Source organism: Metarhizium brunneum, chromosome 7, assembly GCF_013426205.1.
Source record: "Metarhizium brunneum chromosome 7, complete sequence".
NCBI lineage: Eukaryota > Fungi > Ascomycota > Sordariomycetes > Hypocreales > Clavicipitaceae > Metarhizium > Metarhizium brunneum.
This window is the reverse complement of record NC_089428.1, coordinates 2,550,421-2,564,825: the sequence shown is the minus strand read 5'-3', so window position 1 is coordinate 2,564,825 and position 14,405 is coordinate 2,550,421. Positions and strand designations below refer to the sequence as shown.

Here is a 14,405-nt window from a genome sequence, read left to right as displayed (position 1 = left end):
GCAAAAAGTTGTTGGACACGGCATATCTCAGAAAAAGAAGCTTCACCTTTACACAAAATGCTGAAGAGTCTTTCCAGTCAATGCCAGCCATACACGTCACAACCCAGCTCTGGGTCGAATCCGCAAGTACTTTTTCAACGCCGTGACGGTACCGGCGAGTACTCAGTAAAAAGTCCCATCAATGGTTTCATAGCACACAGCAGCAGGATTGAATATCCTGTTTCGCATCTCCCACATGGACTGGGCTACCCTGAAGACCGCAAGCTTCAGGTTGTACACGCCGGTGGCGTCCAAATTCAAACCTCACATAGCACAACTCAATTTGATGTCTTGAAATATATGGCGTGCAATAATACACCCTCCCCCGGCTTCTTGTACAGTCCACATGTTGAAATTATTTGCCAGTGCTGCCCTTTACCGCATCACGCCTCTCGTTATCCCTGCCATGTCGATTGATAAACAGACATTGGCAGGCTCACAATTCATAAATCTCGGCTGATGAAACAAACATAGAATCCAAGCCGCTCACGAATCCCTGCACACTTGCTACACGGCCGCTCACGACCATCAATGATAGGTGGTTGTCCCATCAGCGTTGTATTGTAGCCACCTTGTCAACCCGCCTCATCTGCGACTTGACTACATACATGTATTGACACGAGAAGCAACCACGGACCAGACCCCACAGTTTCCAAAATGATGCTGCAATCAGAGCGCATGCTCATGCTGGCAGGCGCCTTTTTGCCCGGGCTCGCCAAGAAGCGGCGTGGAAACAATGGTCGCCGGTCGAGGGCACAAGGTTTGCGCCGCTGCATTGTGACACGGCCGATCCACCGACTCCCATTCGCACATGGTTCCGTCGACACATCACGTCGCCCAAGCCAACAGCGACGGGGAGAAGCTTGTCTGTTAACTTTATTGCCGTCGCTACCCCACCGGACTCGTGTGTGTGCGCCGGCGTCACAAAACTTGCCAAGAGCCCTTGAACTGCCACTCGACGTGTGCTGCCGTGACACCGCGAGGGGGCGGCGGTTTTGCCGTCGTGATTCGCCGTGGCGACGGGCATGAAAGTTTAAACCCACTAGGTTGCTCGCACGGCAGATGTGTCAGTTTTATTGAATCTGGGCTGTGCAATCCGTGGGGAAGCCGCGTCGACACATCACTGGCAAAGCCGACATGGCGTCAGCAACCGGCATCTGCTTGCTTGATATTGCCAAGACGTGCAAGCCGAGCGACGCCATGTATGTACGAGTTGGCCGCGCGCGTACCGGCCTGCTTGATACTGGCTTACATGGACGAGCTTGGCAGGCAGGCAGGCGGGCGCGTAGTGGCAGTGCCATGGTCGATTGCTCTATTTGCCTGCCTTTGCACTTGGGAGTCGACGGTGCTTGGATACATGAAACGTGTTTACACGGGTGGATACCGGGACTTTTGACTTGCGGAATGCAACCGCGCACAACATGGGAATTTTATGCTTGTGTCTTCCTATCATAGGCCCCCGGGTCCGCATGCGCTCCAGGCCGTGGCACACACAATAGACTTGTAGTGGCAATAAACCGTGGACTGCGACACTGCCCGTGTCGTGATTTGACATGGCCGTGCTCTAGATGTAGATCATGACTCTTTCGCGGACCGGGTGAAGTCGGGGTCTCTGATGCCACAAGCAAGAGAGCTTCTTTGTTCCGAAACCCTCAGTCTTACTAGGCCACAACCGTCATCAACGCGAGCGACGGCCAGAGCAGAGTCCAAACATGGCTCGACAGCGTTCTTGACGGACCCCATGTGTCGGCCTGCGTGCGAGTCGTCGGTACATGTATCCACATTGGCCCTCGTTTATACCCGACCTCTGGCTCTGTATTATGCCGATTGAGAGCCCAAATTTGCCAATAATGGCTGCGAAAAGTCCGAATCTGACTCCTTCAGGCTAGTCGCTAGCCACATCCGGTTACACTGCCTTTCTCGCCTGCCAGGCTTGTATATGTTGCTCTGTGACGCTACAAGTCGTGCATGCGAGCCTTGCTCCCGGCTGATTCGTAACAAGGCCTCTTTGTCGCAAAGGAATCGGAGTTGACAAGTATTCCTTGCAGATGAGATATTCGGAGGCCAAGATTTCGTCGCCATAAGCCATTTGCTTCCCAAGTACTACGCTTGAATCACGTATGCGCAATGCGCGATACAACCGAATCCGCGCGCTGGCGCACCCACAACAGGGCCCCTTGTTCAGCTAAGCAACGAATATGCAAGATGGCATTTTTTTTTTCTCTCGACTCGCATTGTCTTTGCCTTGGCCTCGTGTGAATGGTGTGATGGAGCAAACGATGCATCGAGCATTGCTTCCTCCAGAGCTGTCTCTTCAATGCCCCATGGTGCAGTATATATAGCCTCCAACGAGCTTCATCCGCCATGCCATCCTGCCTCTCCAAGCAAGCTGCCCATTCTTTTACCCATTCATCCCCCATCATAGCAGCACACGCCCTCCATCTATCCTACTCATTCCCCCCTCACCATGAAGAACAGCTCGGCTGCTCTGGGCTCACCCACGGTGAGCGTGATGCCTCTCGACTTTGGCCACGTCGACTCGGCTCACCACGCCCACGTTGCCATTGTCGGCGCGGGCCCCCGAGGAACGAGCTCGCTGGAGCGTGTATGCTCGTCAGCATCGGAGTTCCTTGGACCATCCGGAAAGCTTACCGTGCACGTGGTAGACCCGTCTCCTCCGGGCCCGGGCATGGTGTGGCGTAGAGAGCAGTCATCGCAGCTCCTGATGAACACAGTCACGTCGCAGGTCACCCTGTTCACCGACGACAGCGTGGTCTGCGCCGGGCCCATCCGCCCTGGCCCGAGCCTGCACGACTGGGCCAGGGAGGCGGAACCAGACCTGGGGCCAGACGACTACGCCACGCGCTCCCAGTACGGCGGCTACCTGGAGTGGGTGTTTGGCGAGGTGGTGCGAAGGGCGCCGCCCAACGTCGCCATCGAGGTGCACTCGGCGCTTGCCGTGCGGCTCAACGACGCCATCGACGGCAGCCAGACGCTGACCCTGTCGACGGGCGAGACCCTGCCCGGGCTGGCGGCCGTCATCCTCGCCCAGGGCCACCTCCCCCTGCACATGGACCCTGAGCTGAAGAGGCTGGCCGACTATGCGGCCGAGAACGCGCTGCGCCACTTCGCCCCCAGCAACCCGGCCGATCTGGATCTGTCCGTCATCCAGCCCGGGGAGGCCGTCGTGCTCCGCGGCCTCGGCCTCAACTTCTTCGACCACATGGCCCTGCTGACGACGGGCCGCGGCGGACGCTTCACCACCTCGCCCCAGGGCAAGCTCGTCTACCACGCCTCGGGGCGCGAGCCGCACATGTACGCCGGCTCGCGTCGGGGCATCCCCTACCACGCGCGCGGCGACAACGCCAAGGGCGCCTTTGGCCGCCACATGCCGCTGGTGCTGACGGAGGACGTGATTGCCCAGTTCCACCGGCGCGCCAACGCCGGCAACGCGCCCGACTTTTTCAGGGACATTTGGCCGCTGGCCGCCAAGGAGGTCGAGGTCGTCTACTACGAGGCGCTGCTCCGCGCACGGCAAAAGGGCGCCGCCGTGCCCTCGCACTTCCGCCAGCGGTTCCTGGCCGCGCCCCACGAGAGCCGCCACGAGGCCCAGCTCCTCGAGGAGTTTGGCATCGCCAAGGCCGACCGCTGGTCGTGGGAGCGCATCCAGCGGCCGCAGGGCAGCCGCGCCTTCGCCACGGCGGGCGCCTGGAAGACGTGGCTGCTCGAACACCTGCGGCAGGACGCGCGCGAGGCGGCGCTGGGCAACGTCGACGGCCCGCTCAAGGCGGCGCTCGACGTGATGCGCGACATGCGCAACGAGCTGCGCCTCATCGTGGACCACGACGGCGTCCAGGGCTCGTCGTACAGGGACCACCTGGACCGGTGGTACACGCCGCTCAACGCGTTCCTGTCCATCGGCCCGCCGCGGCAGCGCATCGAGCAGATGGTGGCGCTCATGGAGGCCGGGGTGCTGGACGTGCTGGGGCCCCGGATGCGCGTGCAGGCCGAGGGCGGCGCCTGGCTGGCCTCGTCGCCCGAGATCCCGGGCTGGACCGCGCGCGGCACCACCCTCGTCGAGGCCCGCCTGCCCGAGCCCGACCTGCGCCGCACCGCCGACGAGCTGCTGGGCCACCTGCTCAAGACGGGCCAGTGCCGCCCGCACGTCCTCGACGGCTACGAGACGGGCGGCCTTGACGTGACACCCAGCCCGTACCGCGTCGTCGACGCCCAGGGCCGCGCGCACCCCAGGCGGTTCGCCGTCGGCGTGCCCACCGAGGGCGTCCACTGGGTCACGGCCGCCGGCGCGCGTCCCGGCGTCAACTCGGTCACGCTGACGGACACGGATGCCGTCGCCCGCGCCGCGCTGCATGCCGCCCGATCCGAGATGGACAAGGGTTGCGAGCCGGCCATACAGGCTAGTTCGCTGCCCATGGCGATTGTGGCGTGAGTGCATATGTAGCAGTTCAGGGGGGGGAGGTAGGGAGGCAGGGCTGTGGGATTGTCGCTCTGCACATGAGCTTGAAAAGTTGAAACAGACTGCCACGATGGGGTACATGTAGCATTGATGGGCCGGGGTACATAGACGTTTTGTTACTTGTGTGGATATTCGCATTGATAGAAAAGCTCCTCCAAATTGCAAATTAAACAAAAAATCAAGCTTCAACCATGGAGCCGCAGCTGCGCGTCCCTGACTAGACCATGTGTATCGACAAGAATTCAAGATGCCAAGTTGCCACGTTGTATGGAATGTCTACCACCGTCGACGCGTTCACCCGCGGCGTGCTGCTCTCGACCACGACCAGGGAGCGGTTCATCAATTCATTCACTCTCAGCTACACACAAAGGCCTTGTTCTCGCCCAACCAGACATGCCGCCAAATTCCCTAACCAGCCCCCCAACCCGGCAGCCTAGTTTTCCGGCCGCTTGTACTCCCCCTTGTCAACCATGTCATTGATCGTCTTCTGCGTGACAATCATGGCCTCGATGCAAGACGGCGTCCCGCAGTAGACGGCAGCATGCAGGACCGCCTCCCGAATCTCCAGCTCCGTCATGCCGTTGTTGATGGCGCCGCGCGTGTGCAGGCCCAGCTCCAGCCAGGCCTTTTGGCCGATGATCAGGCCCAGAGCTGCCGCCGCGTGGCCCGTCAGCAAATCTACATCTACCTTCTTCACATGTGCGAGACGGACGTGCCGGGGCTGGCGTGCACTTACTCAAGAGGCTGCGCTGCTTGCGGTCGAGCCCGGGCCGCTGCCAGACGGTGCCCCATGCCCATTCGGTAATGAGCTCCTGGCCAGGCCGGGTGAAGGGCGTGGCGCTGCTGAGCGCGTTTTCCACGTACTCGCTGCCGAGGACGTCCTTGCGGACCTTGATGCCCTCGTCAAAGAGCCTGCGGTGCAGCTCGTCATTCGTGGCGTCCGACGACATGGCGCTCGGCTCGAGTCAAGCGGGAAAATGTGGATATCTGCTGGGCCTTTGCTCGTGAGTCGCCTTGCTCCAGAGCGGATCTTGTTCGAGTCGGAAAACTTGTGCGGGCGAGAGTGCCGGATATGCCCAGAATGCTGGCGTCAGAAACGCTTATTTAACTTGCATCCGGGAATCCAGGAAAAGCGATTTGCCCGATTGGAGCCCCCCCTCGCGCCAACTTGTCCAGTCCACCTACGAACTCGCCACGAACCCGCCTTGTCTGGCCGGGCAGGAGCCGTGCTTGGCAACTCGTGTGCTTGGCTGCATGAGAGGGAAAGCCGGGCACCGGGGATGCTGCCCCTGCCCGGACTGTATTCCGCAAGCTCGACATGGCCCGTCCAAGCGCGCTCCGGCTGGAGTCTCTGGGATGCGGCGGGCCGCTGTGAACCGCTTTATCCGCTTTGCCCGAACATCCACACGATCCCCGGAGTCGGGGGCATGGGCATGGGCGCATGGGCATGGGCATGGGATGAACCAGTGGCGACGTGCAAGTGGACGTGGACGTGGGCAGGGATGTCGGAGACTCTGCCAACACCACCGTGCTCCGTATTACCATATGTGCGCGCCGCTATACACGGGATCCCGAAAAAGCATACAAGTAAAGTTGGAGGACAAGAGTAATCCAGATGCACCGGCCAACGTGTTTGTCCGACCGTGTCGGACATGACTGGGCTTTGCTGCCGACCGTTGATTGGCAAGAGTCATGCAAGTGCAAATGGTGCAAGTTGTGCGTTGCAACACCAGCATGAGCTCGCGTCGGACATGATGGGGAGACGTTCCCGACCAAAGACACGTGTATTGCGCCATCGGTTTCCGTTGCAATTACGTACGTCAAATTTACAGTTTCTGCTGTGCAACAGAGGCCAGTCCCGGGTTGCAGCTGACTTGTAAGTTGTCACTCCGGCAGCATTTGTTACACGTGCATGCCATGCCGTAGCTACCGGGCGTCTTGCAAAGTCTCGGACGTCTCAGGTTCTTGTGCCAACACATTTGAGAGACAATGCTGAACCTTCAATGCTGTGACATGCCGGAGAGCAATGGAACATGGACAAGTGACAGACAGGAGCACACAACCGAGGGCTAGCAAGTCATATTTTGACTACCCACTCGTCATATTTTCTCGACATTGAACCGCAGAGCATCCATGTTCCGGCCAACTTTGTCATTTTGCTACCGTGCCATTATTCGTCTCTGTGATTCCCAGCTTCCAACATGTCATCTATGCCATGCAGGCGCAACACTCTCAGATTGTGGATAGCTGTCCATGTTCCACCGGCACCATGTGAATGATACACAAACTTGATTAATTCGACTACAGATGAGCAACCACTGATGTAAGAATGGCCCTTGCTTGGTCCCGCGTCTCGCGCACAATCACCGCCGCATCGTCCACACGCCGAACCAGTCCTACCGCGGCGCCGACATACGTTGCCAGCCTCCCCTCGGGACCCCAGCCCGCATCGCCAGTCTTGGCAGACTCGTCGTGCAGCTCCTTGAGCCTGTCGAACTGGACGCCGGCCTCGTGATCCCTCCAGCTCCTGTTGATCAGCGTGCGAGGCGAAAAGGGCTCCGGCCAGCCAAACGTGCCACGTAAATGGTTGTACAGCTGCGTGCGCACGGTATTCCTAGCACCGTCGGACGCTCGCACAACCTCGCTCTGGTAGCCCTTGCTGATCCGGGCCTCGCTGGACGCCAGGAACCGCGTGCCCATGGCCACGCCCGCGGCGCCCAGTGCCAGCGCAGCCGCCGCGCCGCGCCCGTCGACGATGCCTCCCGCCGCAACCAGAGGAATCCCGCTGTGCCCCAGGGCGTCCGACACCTCTGGGACGAGGGCAATGGTGCCCTGGGCGTCCCTGTGCCTGCCGTGCCCGCCTGCCTCGGCGCCCTGGAGGACGAGCACGTCGGGGGGTGTCGCGCTGGCGGCGGCGTCGACAGCCTCGCCGAGGGAGCCGACCTGCAGCCAGACGCGCGTGTCTGGCGATGCGCTCCTGATGGCGGCGGTCCATTCGTCGAGCTCGGCCTGGCCGCGACGCGGTGCGAACAGCCACACGGCGCAGGGGCGGTGCCTGGCCACGGCAGACACGGCCACCTCGAGGTCGCCGTTCCACGTCTGGAACCCGACGCCAATGGGGAGCAGCGAGGGGCCTGCGGCGCCCTGGATGGGCGAGGACCCGAGGAGCTCAGCGGCCTTGTCGAGGTCGGCGAAGACGTCTTCTGGCTTGAGGGTCGGCCCCAGGAAGCCCAGGCCGCCGGCGGAGGAGACGGCGACGGCCAGGCCCGGCCCCGTCATGACGCGCATGGGCGCGCTGATGACGAGGGGCGATTTCGTCCATGGCAGACTCTTTGCGAGGGCCTGCTTGCACTCGTTTCGAAGAAGGGCGGTCATGGTGCCGGGAGCGGTTGACGCAAAGTTGAGCACGAGTGTCGTCCCGATGCAAGGGCCTTGTCGATGAATGTCTTTTGTATGCAGATGCTATGCCGGGATGCGTCTTTTTCTTTGCCGGCTGTCTTGTCTGTCGTGCCGAAGCCACTTGCCTGTGACTGCATCTGCATGGAGTAAGTTGGTTGTTGGTGGAAACGCCGTGTAACCGCGGCGATGTTGCGCATGGCATCTGCTGGTTAATAAATTGACCAGACTTGACTTGATAGCTTATGTGTTCACGTCGACCCCACTTCCTGGAAACACAGGCCACATGCAGTAACTCCTGCATTCACTCTCTGGGCGGCCATGTGGCGTCCTGGCGGCCCAATATGACATTGACAACCAGTCCGCTGCTCCTTGTCCAGTTCGCCCGGCGGGTATGACGGTACGGAGCGGAAGTGGACCATGTACCAGACCCGAGGCCAAAATTACGCCATGTATACATGGATGTACATGTCGACGGTGTAGTTATTCCACCGCTTCTCATTTGCAATCCACGGACCAGCCAATGGCATAAAACCGAATTGCCAACTGCTGCTACTCTGTCAAGGGCGTCACGCAAGTCTCAGGCATCGACCGACGGGAGGGAGGCGACGCTGCGAGACGACGGCAGTATATCTTAGATAAAGTAAACTCGGTCCACGCCTGTGAATGCAGCTCAAAAAAAGAGCGAGTGCCATCGAATTGTCGTAGTTGCCGCTCTCCGGCTTCCGCCCGCCCACCATGGCCGCGCCGCCCACCGCCGAGCAAATCGCCATTGTCAAGTCCACCGCGCCCATCATCAAGGAGCACGGCCGGGCCATTACAGACGCCTTCTACACAAACTTGCTATCTGTCCACCCCGAGCTTAAGAATTACTTCTCCCTGCGCAACCAGCAGACCGGCGCGCAGCAGCTCGCCCTAGCCAACGCCGTCTTCGCCTACGCAGCGTACATTGACGACCTCGCGAAGCTAAGCGAGGCCGTCGAGCGAATCGCCCAGAAACATGCCTCGCTGTTCATCCAGCCCGAGCACTACCCCATCGTGGGCAAGTTTCTCGTCGAGGCGTTTGTGCAAATCCTCGGCAGCGCCGTGACCGAGCAAGTCAAGGACGCGTGGATCGCGGCATACCAGCAGCTCGCCGACATCTTCATCCAGCGCGAGCAGCAGCTCTACAGCGAGCACGGCGAGGACTGGCAACAGTGGCGCAAGTTTGTCATTGCCGACAAGCAGCACGACTCGGAAGACGTCTTCCACCTGTCTCTCACACCGACCGATGCGCTGCCCCTGAAGGAATTCCTTGCCGGGCAGTACGTCTCGCTGCAGGTCCCGGTCCCCGAGGCCGACGGGCTCCTGCAAAGCCGGCAGTTCAGCATCAGCTCGGCGCCCGTCGAGTCCCGCGAGCGGCTGCGCGTCACGGTCAAGCGAGGGAGTACCGTGCTGGGCGCGAGCACGCACGACGTTGTCCAGGGCAAGGTGTCGGGACTCGTTTCCAACATTCTCTTTGAGAGGTACAATGTCGGCGACGAGGTGGAACTCAGTCCTCCCCGGGGCGTCTTTTCGTTTGACGCTGAGGCTGTAGATCCGAGTGTTCCCGTCGTCCTGCTCAGTCTTGGTGTCGGGGCGACACCCGTCGTCGCGATTCTGGATTCGATTCTCAAGTCGGGCCATCCGGCTCGCCGGGTGAGCTACATCCATGGCGCGCGGCACGCGGGCGCCGTATGTTTCGGGGAGCACGTTCGTTCCGTTGCCAAGGACTGTGATAACGTGTCGTCGGTGCTTTTTCTTAAAAACGTCAAAGAGGGCGACGAGTACACTTTCCAGGGGAGGATGGATCTGAATAGGCTGGATGGGGGTGCGCATTTATGCCTTGATGATGACAAGGCGGAATACTTTGTGTGCGGGCCGCCCGAATGGATGGTGCAGACGCGGACCTGGCTGACGGAACAGGGCGTCGAGGTGAAGAGGGTTCACTTGGAGTTGTTTGGGACAGGAGGAACCTGAACTGGCCTTTATTGCGTTTTGTAATGCCATTGTGTTGTTTTAGCGTATCAGATTGACGACAAGCCTTGCTGGCAGGCGAATAACGAGTCACGACTTGCTTTACCGAATTGACATCTGGAGTCTTTGTGAGGTGTGCATCGGCGCCATGGCAGTAGTTGCCACTGTGACATGCTGTTCCAGCATCTTTTTCATTGGGGTGAATAAAAACTGGATAAAGGTCATTTTTTGAAAAGGAAAAATAAACCAAACTCACGTCTGTCCATCCGTCTCAAGAGTCAGGCTGTGTTGGCAATAAAGAGATTCCCCTCCGCTAGCCAACATCTCCGACTTCAGTCTTTGCCTCGCCGTCTACACTCTTTCTTCCCCCGCGCCACCACCTTTTTAGTTTGTTCTTCTTTTACCCAGCCTCCTGTCACTGTATTTTTCGTCTTCCCGCCCCGGTCGTAGTCTATGCATGTCATGACCCGAACTCTGAGAAACGTCCTGCATAACCATTTCTTGCTTGCAGAGTCCGGCAAAGCTCGCACCGTTCGATCACCCGAATGGACGATGCCGAATATTCTAACATTGCTGCCGTCCACGAAAATGCTCTTCAACGCTGATCTTGAGCCAAGGGCATCATGTGATATTGGAACCGCTGCATCTTTGTTGCAGAGTCCACTGCGTTGCTGAGATGGCTTAGGCTGGCAATGAGTGCGACTTCCCAGTGCCAATGGCCAGAATGATGGCGCACGAACCGATTTGCGTCGCTGTCGAGTCCTGCCATCATGTCGCCGTCCATGGTGCAAGTCCCGTGGAGGGGAAAATACACAGCATCGCCATAACATTAGCGAGGGCTTTGTCTAGACATGACTCTGCTGCTTTCTCAAACATCTTGACTTTTGCCTCTAACCAGGGCTTAGGATCGGTTCCTCCTTTTTTGTCGAGCCCCCTATTCCCATCTTCTTTTTTTCTTTCTCTCTGCCTTTTCCTGTAATTTAAATTCGTCAACTTGTTATTTTTTTTTCTTTTTCTTCTTCTTGAAACTTTTGCATGTCTCTATAGAACATTGTCTCGTCGTCCGGATCGCCTTGTCTCTCAACCGTCTCAGACTCAAGCTTTGGACTTTGAAATTCTTGGACTATATTCATAGAACCAAGAAACGTGGATGGAAACTCTGCCAAAGATAGAGGGCGCATAAAGAAAGTCGACGCCATAATCTTGAGTCCTCGGGGCAGACGCCTGCGCTCTAGATGCCAGAGTTGGGGGCGTAGAAAGACGAGCTGCCATCTCGGTTCGCTAGTGCAGGTATAATCGTCATGTCCTTTAAATTAAACTTTGATTCCAGATGTTAAGAAGTTGAAATAATACGGAATATGTTTGAGATGATGGCTCAGCAAGCTTGCTTTGCTACAGCTTCCAATATTCGTAGTATAACACACCACCATCTCCAGGAATGTCTGATAATAAGTCCTCCGTAGACGCAAATCAATGCAATACGAAAATTCCACTCGGAAGTTTAACGGTTGTACATGGCTCCGTTATAGATGGCGATGAGTGCCACCATTACAACGACCATCCAGAGACTCCAGGGCTCCCATATGGCTACCTGAATGATGGTTTTCATGACAATGGAAGCAGAATCAAATGAATTTGATGAGCAAAAATAAAGTGACTGCAGCTCCAATAGCTATGATTCCAGCGAGGGTAGTGGCAAGACCTTTGACGAGCACCGTGATGGTGTACCGAGGGTGCTGTTGGTGCTGCTTTATCTCGCGACTAGTGACGGGCGATGGGCAGCATCTGTTGAAAGGGCCAACAATGAGCAGTATGACCGGGAAAATGAAATAGAAACGAGGTAAACTAGATGCAAAATGAACTGCATTGTGGGTGAATTGGATGTGGTGGAATATACATGAATCATGCCATGTGTCGTGAGAGATCCGCTCATATGTTGGTCGGATACAACTGATTGTATAACAGAATACAGGCCAGCAAGTCCCTTTTTTTTCATTCTCCGAGACGGTTCATCACGCACACGTCCAACTTTGAACCTTTCAATGTTGGATGGATGTGGCCAGACGCCGGCACCAGCAGATGAACACAGCTTCCAGTGGGGTTTATAGGCTTCAAATGCTGATGGCATCATGCATGTTGGTGGCCATTGACAGGCGTCGGTTTGCCGCCGGCCGTGCATTGATGCGACCACACAAATCTGGTTGCCTCACTTTTTCTTTCAATGTTGCGAGAGTGTGGGCGCCTACTGACCCATGTTGTTTCAATGTTCACCTGCAATGACATGTCAGTTTGGCGCCGTTACAACAGAAGAGCACCAGAACAAAGAAATACCTTGACAGTATAAAGCCCTCTAATCTAAAAAAAAAAAAAAAAGTTCACGCAATCATTGGCCTACATCATTTTTCTAAGCTCGAGAGTGTCTTGATTTGCCCCAGATGCAGGATGAGTCATTCTATAAAAATTGTTGGAGCGCAGTCGCGGCTCGTTTTTCTCTTTCTCCTCAACCTCCTTCTTTCTCCTTGCATCACCTTGCGCAAGACTCATGGTAGACTTTTGCCCCTTGTGTCTTTTCAAGATAGGCTCGCTGTTGATTCTCGACAATGAGGTAGGCCATGAATGCGCCCCCGGAATCAATGAAACTAAAGTCTCCTCAGCTCAACCACAACACCCGTCGCTGCTAGCAGCACAGCATGGACTCCGATTCCCTACGTCCCAGGTCGAACTATGAACTTGAAAACCTCTTGCGGGAAAGATATTCAACTTACCATCACCCGCGTCTGCTCTGTTACTGTATCGCCTGTCATGGAAGTGCAACTAAGAAAGCCGGATGGATGTAGGACAGCCATTCTCAAATTATTCGATCGACGTTTTGGGCATTCCCGCGAGAAGCATCCATATAACCAACAAGCGGAAGCTGCGTGGCAAGATTCTGTTCGCTCTGGTTTGGCGAAAAGGCTCCTTGACGATCTCCGAAACGATGAAGACAGTGTCCGAAGGGCGCGTTTTCAAAAGGATGTTGATGAAGGCGACAGTGAAGAAGAAGAGGAGGAGGAAGAAGAAGAAGATGATGATGATGATGATGACAACGAGAATGACCTCGCCGAGTCGGAAGCTATAATATACCACACAGCTCGGACAAATTATGAAAATGAAGTTCGAGCCTATAGCCAACTAAAACCACTCCAAGGCCGATGCACCCCCCGATTTATCGAATCCGTCATTGACAGCTCACCAGAGTCACCTGCAGATCTTCCGGTCGAGTACTTCCAAGTTCCTGGTATAATACTTGAATACCTTTTCGGCTTCCCCCTGTCAGAACTCACGGCGAGAATCCCAAATCAACCATTTCTCTGGGAGAAGATAGTGCAAGGCGCAATTGATGTTGTTCGAGAGGTGAATATGGCGGGGATTGTTCACCATGACTGTCAACCTAGGAATATGATGGTGTCGCAGATAGGCCGCGACGTGTTTCGGTTATACTTGATCGACTTTGCACAATATGCCTTCAGGGCCGACTACAAGGACACGGACGACTTATTTGATGAGAATGGCTTTGCGCATATTGTGAACCTGTACGATAATCATGGGGGCATCGCAATACTGATGAGTCAAAGGGTGAAGAGGGAAACATCATATACGCTTCACCTGAAAGCGCTAGAGGGGTAATATTACACAACCGTCACGGGGTTTTTGGCTAAAGCTTGGCTTGCTCAATAAGAATGTTACAATATGCATGTCCTCGGCCCGTTCTCCAGATCTACAAAGTCGGATTGCTTTACCCCACGAATGGAGAGAGTCAACTTGCTAGCACCATGTTGAGTCTGGAAGAAGCTGTTCCTGGCACTTGGAGACGTACGTTGGGGAATGATGATGGAGCAGAACATAGAAGATATTGGGAATCAAGTTCATGGCTTGATATTATAAATGAGAGAGCTCACGAAACTGGCAACAGGTTTGAACTGTTAGTGAGCTTCATCAGCTAAATAAAACGCTCATTTCATCACCATCTTGACCATTTGCCAAGCCGGCTAGTGAATAGTTTCGCAAACCGCATGTTTTACCAAGATGCAGAGCCCAATCGACTATTTCACGTCGCTCAAGGAACTCTCTAGCAAGGTTCGGTCGGGAGGTTTGGGTAAACACCACAAGAGGGGACCCGTGCTACTGAGCAGGCACGCTTGCAGAGCTCACCTCCTACTCGTGCAATAATTTTCTTCATTCGACTAGAAACCCTCCTCAACGGTATCCATATATGCGCCATCCAGGTCCCGGCGGCTTACCAGAGTTTCGTTCCTGGTTAGCGTCGACCGGCTTCTCGCTCCCGATGTCACCTCTTCATGCAGGTTGTGGTGACGACGTGGCACAATAGCAGGTTCGCATCGGTCCGATGGTTGACGAAAGGATTCATTCTCTTCACATTGACAGTGCGACCATCTAGTCATCAGAGTTATTGTCGCCCGCCAAACAGGGAGATGCTGCAACAATGAGCCGCACAGGC

At 56.3% G+C, this 14,405-nt stretch overlaps 5 protein-coding genes across 5 annotated transcripts; 3 read left to right on the top strand and 2 right to left on the bottom strand.

The window, feature by feature from the left end:
- Positions 1–2,506: 2,506 nt before the first annotated feature.
- Positions 2,507–4,489, top strand: G6M90_00g113260 (uncharacterized protein; the record flags this gene model as incomplete). Its single annotated transcript, XM_014684291.2, has 1 exon — positions 2,507–4,489. One exon carries the CDS (start codon positions 2,507–2,509, stop codon positions 4,487–4,489), a length of 1,983 nt encoding a protein of 660 aa, XP_014539777.2.
- A 460-nt stretch (positions 4,490–4,949) lies between these two features.
- pcaC (4-carboxymuconolactone decarboxylase) lies at positions 4,950–5,466 on the bottom strand (the record flags this gene model as incomplete). Its single annotated transcript, XM_014684292.1, has 2 exons — positions 4,950–5,167; positions 5,253–5,466. 2 exons carry the CDS (start codon positions 5,464–5,466, stop codon positions 4,950–4,952), a joined length of 432 nt encoding a protein of 143 aa, XP_014539778.1.
- A 1,351-nt stretch (positions 5,467–6,817) lies between these two features.
- ncd-2 (Nitronate monooxygenase) lies at positions 6,818–7,891 on the bottom strand (the record flags this gene model as incomplete). The annotated part of the gene is made up of 1 exon (XM_014684293.1): positions 6,818–7,891. The coding sequence occupies one exon, from the start codon at positions 7,889–7,891 to the stop codon at positions 6,818–6,820; it is 1,074 nt and encodes a 357-aa protein (XP_014539779.1).
- A 759-nt stretch (positions 7,892–8,650) lies between these two features.
- hmp_3 (Flavohemoprotein) lies at positions 8,651–9,910 on the top strand (the record flags this gene model as incomplete). Its single annotated transcript, XM_014684294.1, has 1 exon — positions 8,651–9,910. One exon carries the CDS (start codon positions 8,651–8,653, stop codon positions 9,908–9,910), a length of 1,260 nt encoding a protein of 419 aa, XP_014539780.1.
- A 2,597-nt stretch (positions 9,911–12,507) lies between these two features.
- Positions 12,508–13,573, top strand: G6M90_00g113220 (uncharacterized protein; the record flags this gene model as incomplete). The annotated part of the gene is made up of 2 exons (XM_014684295.2): positions 12,508–12,512; positions 12,562–13,573. 2 exons carry the CDS (start codon positions 12,508–12,510, stop codon positions 13,571–13,573), a joined length of 1,017 nt encoding a protein of 338 aa, XP_014539781.2.
- Positions 13,574–14,405: the final 832 nt, after the last annotated feature.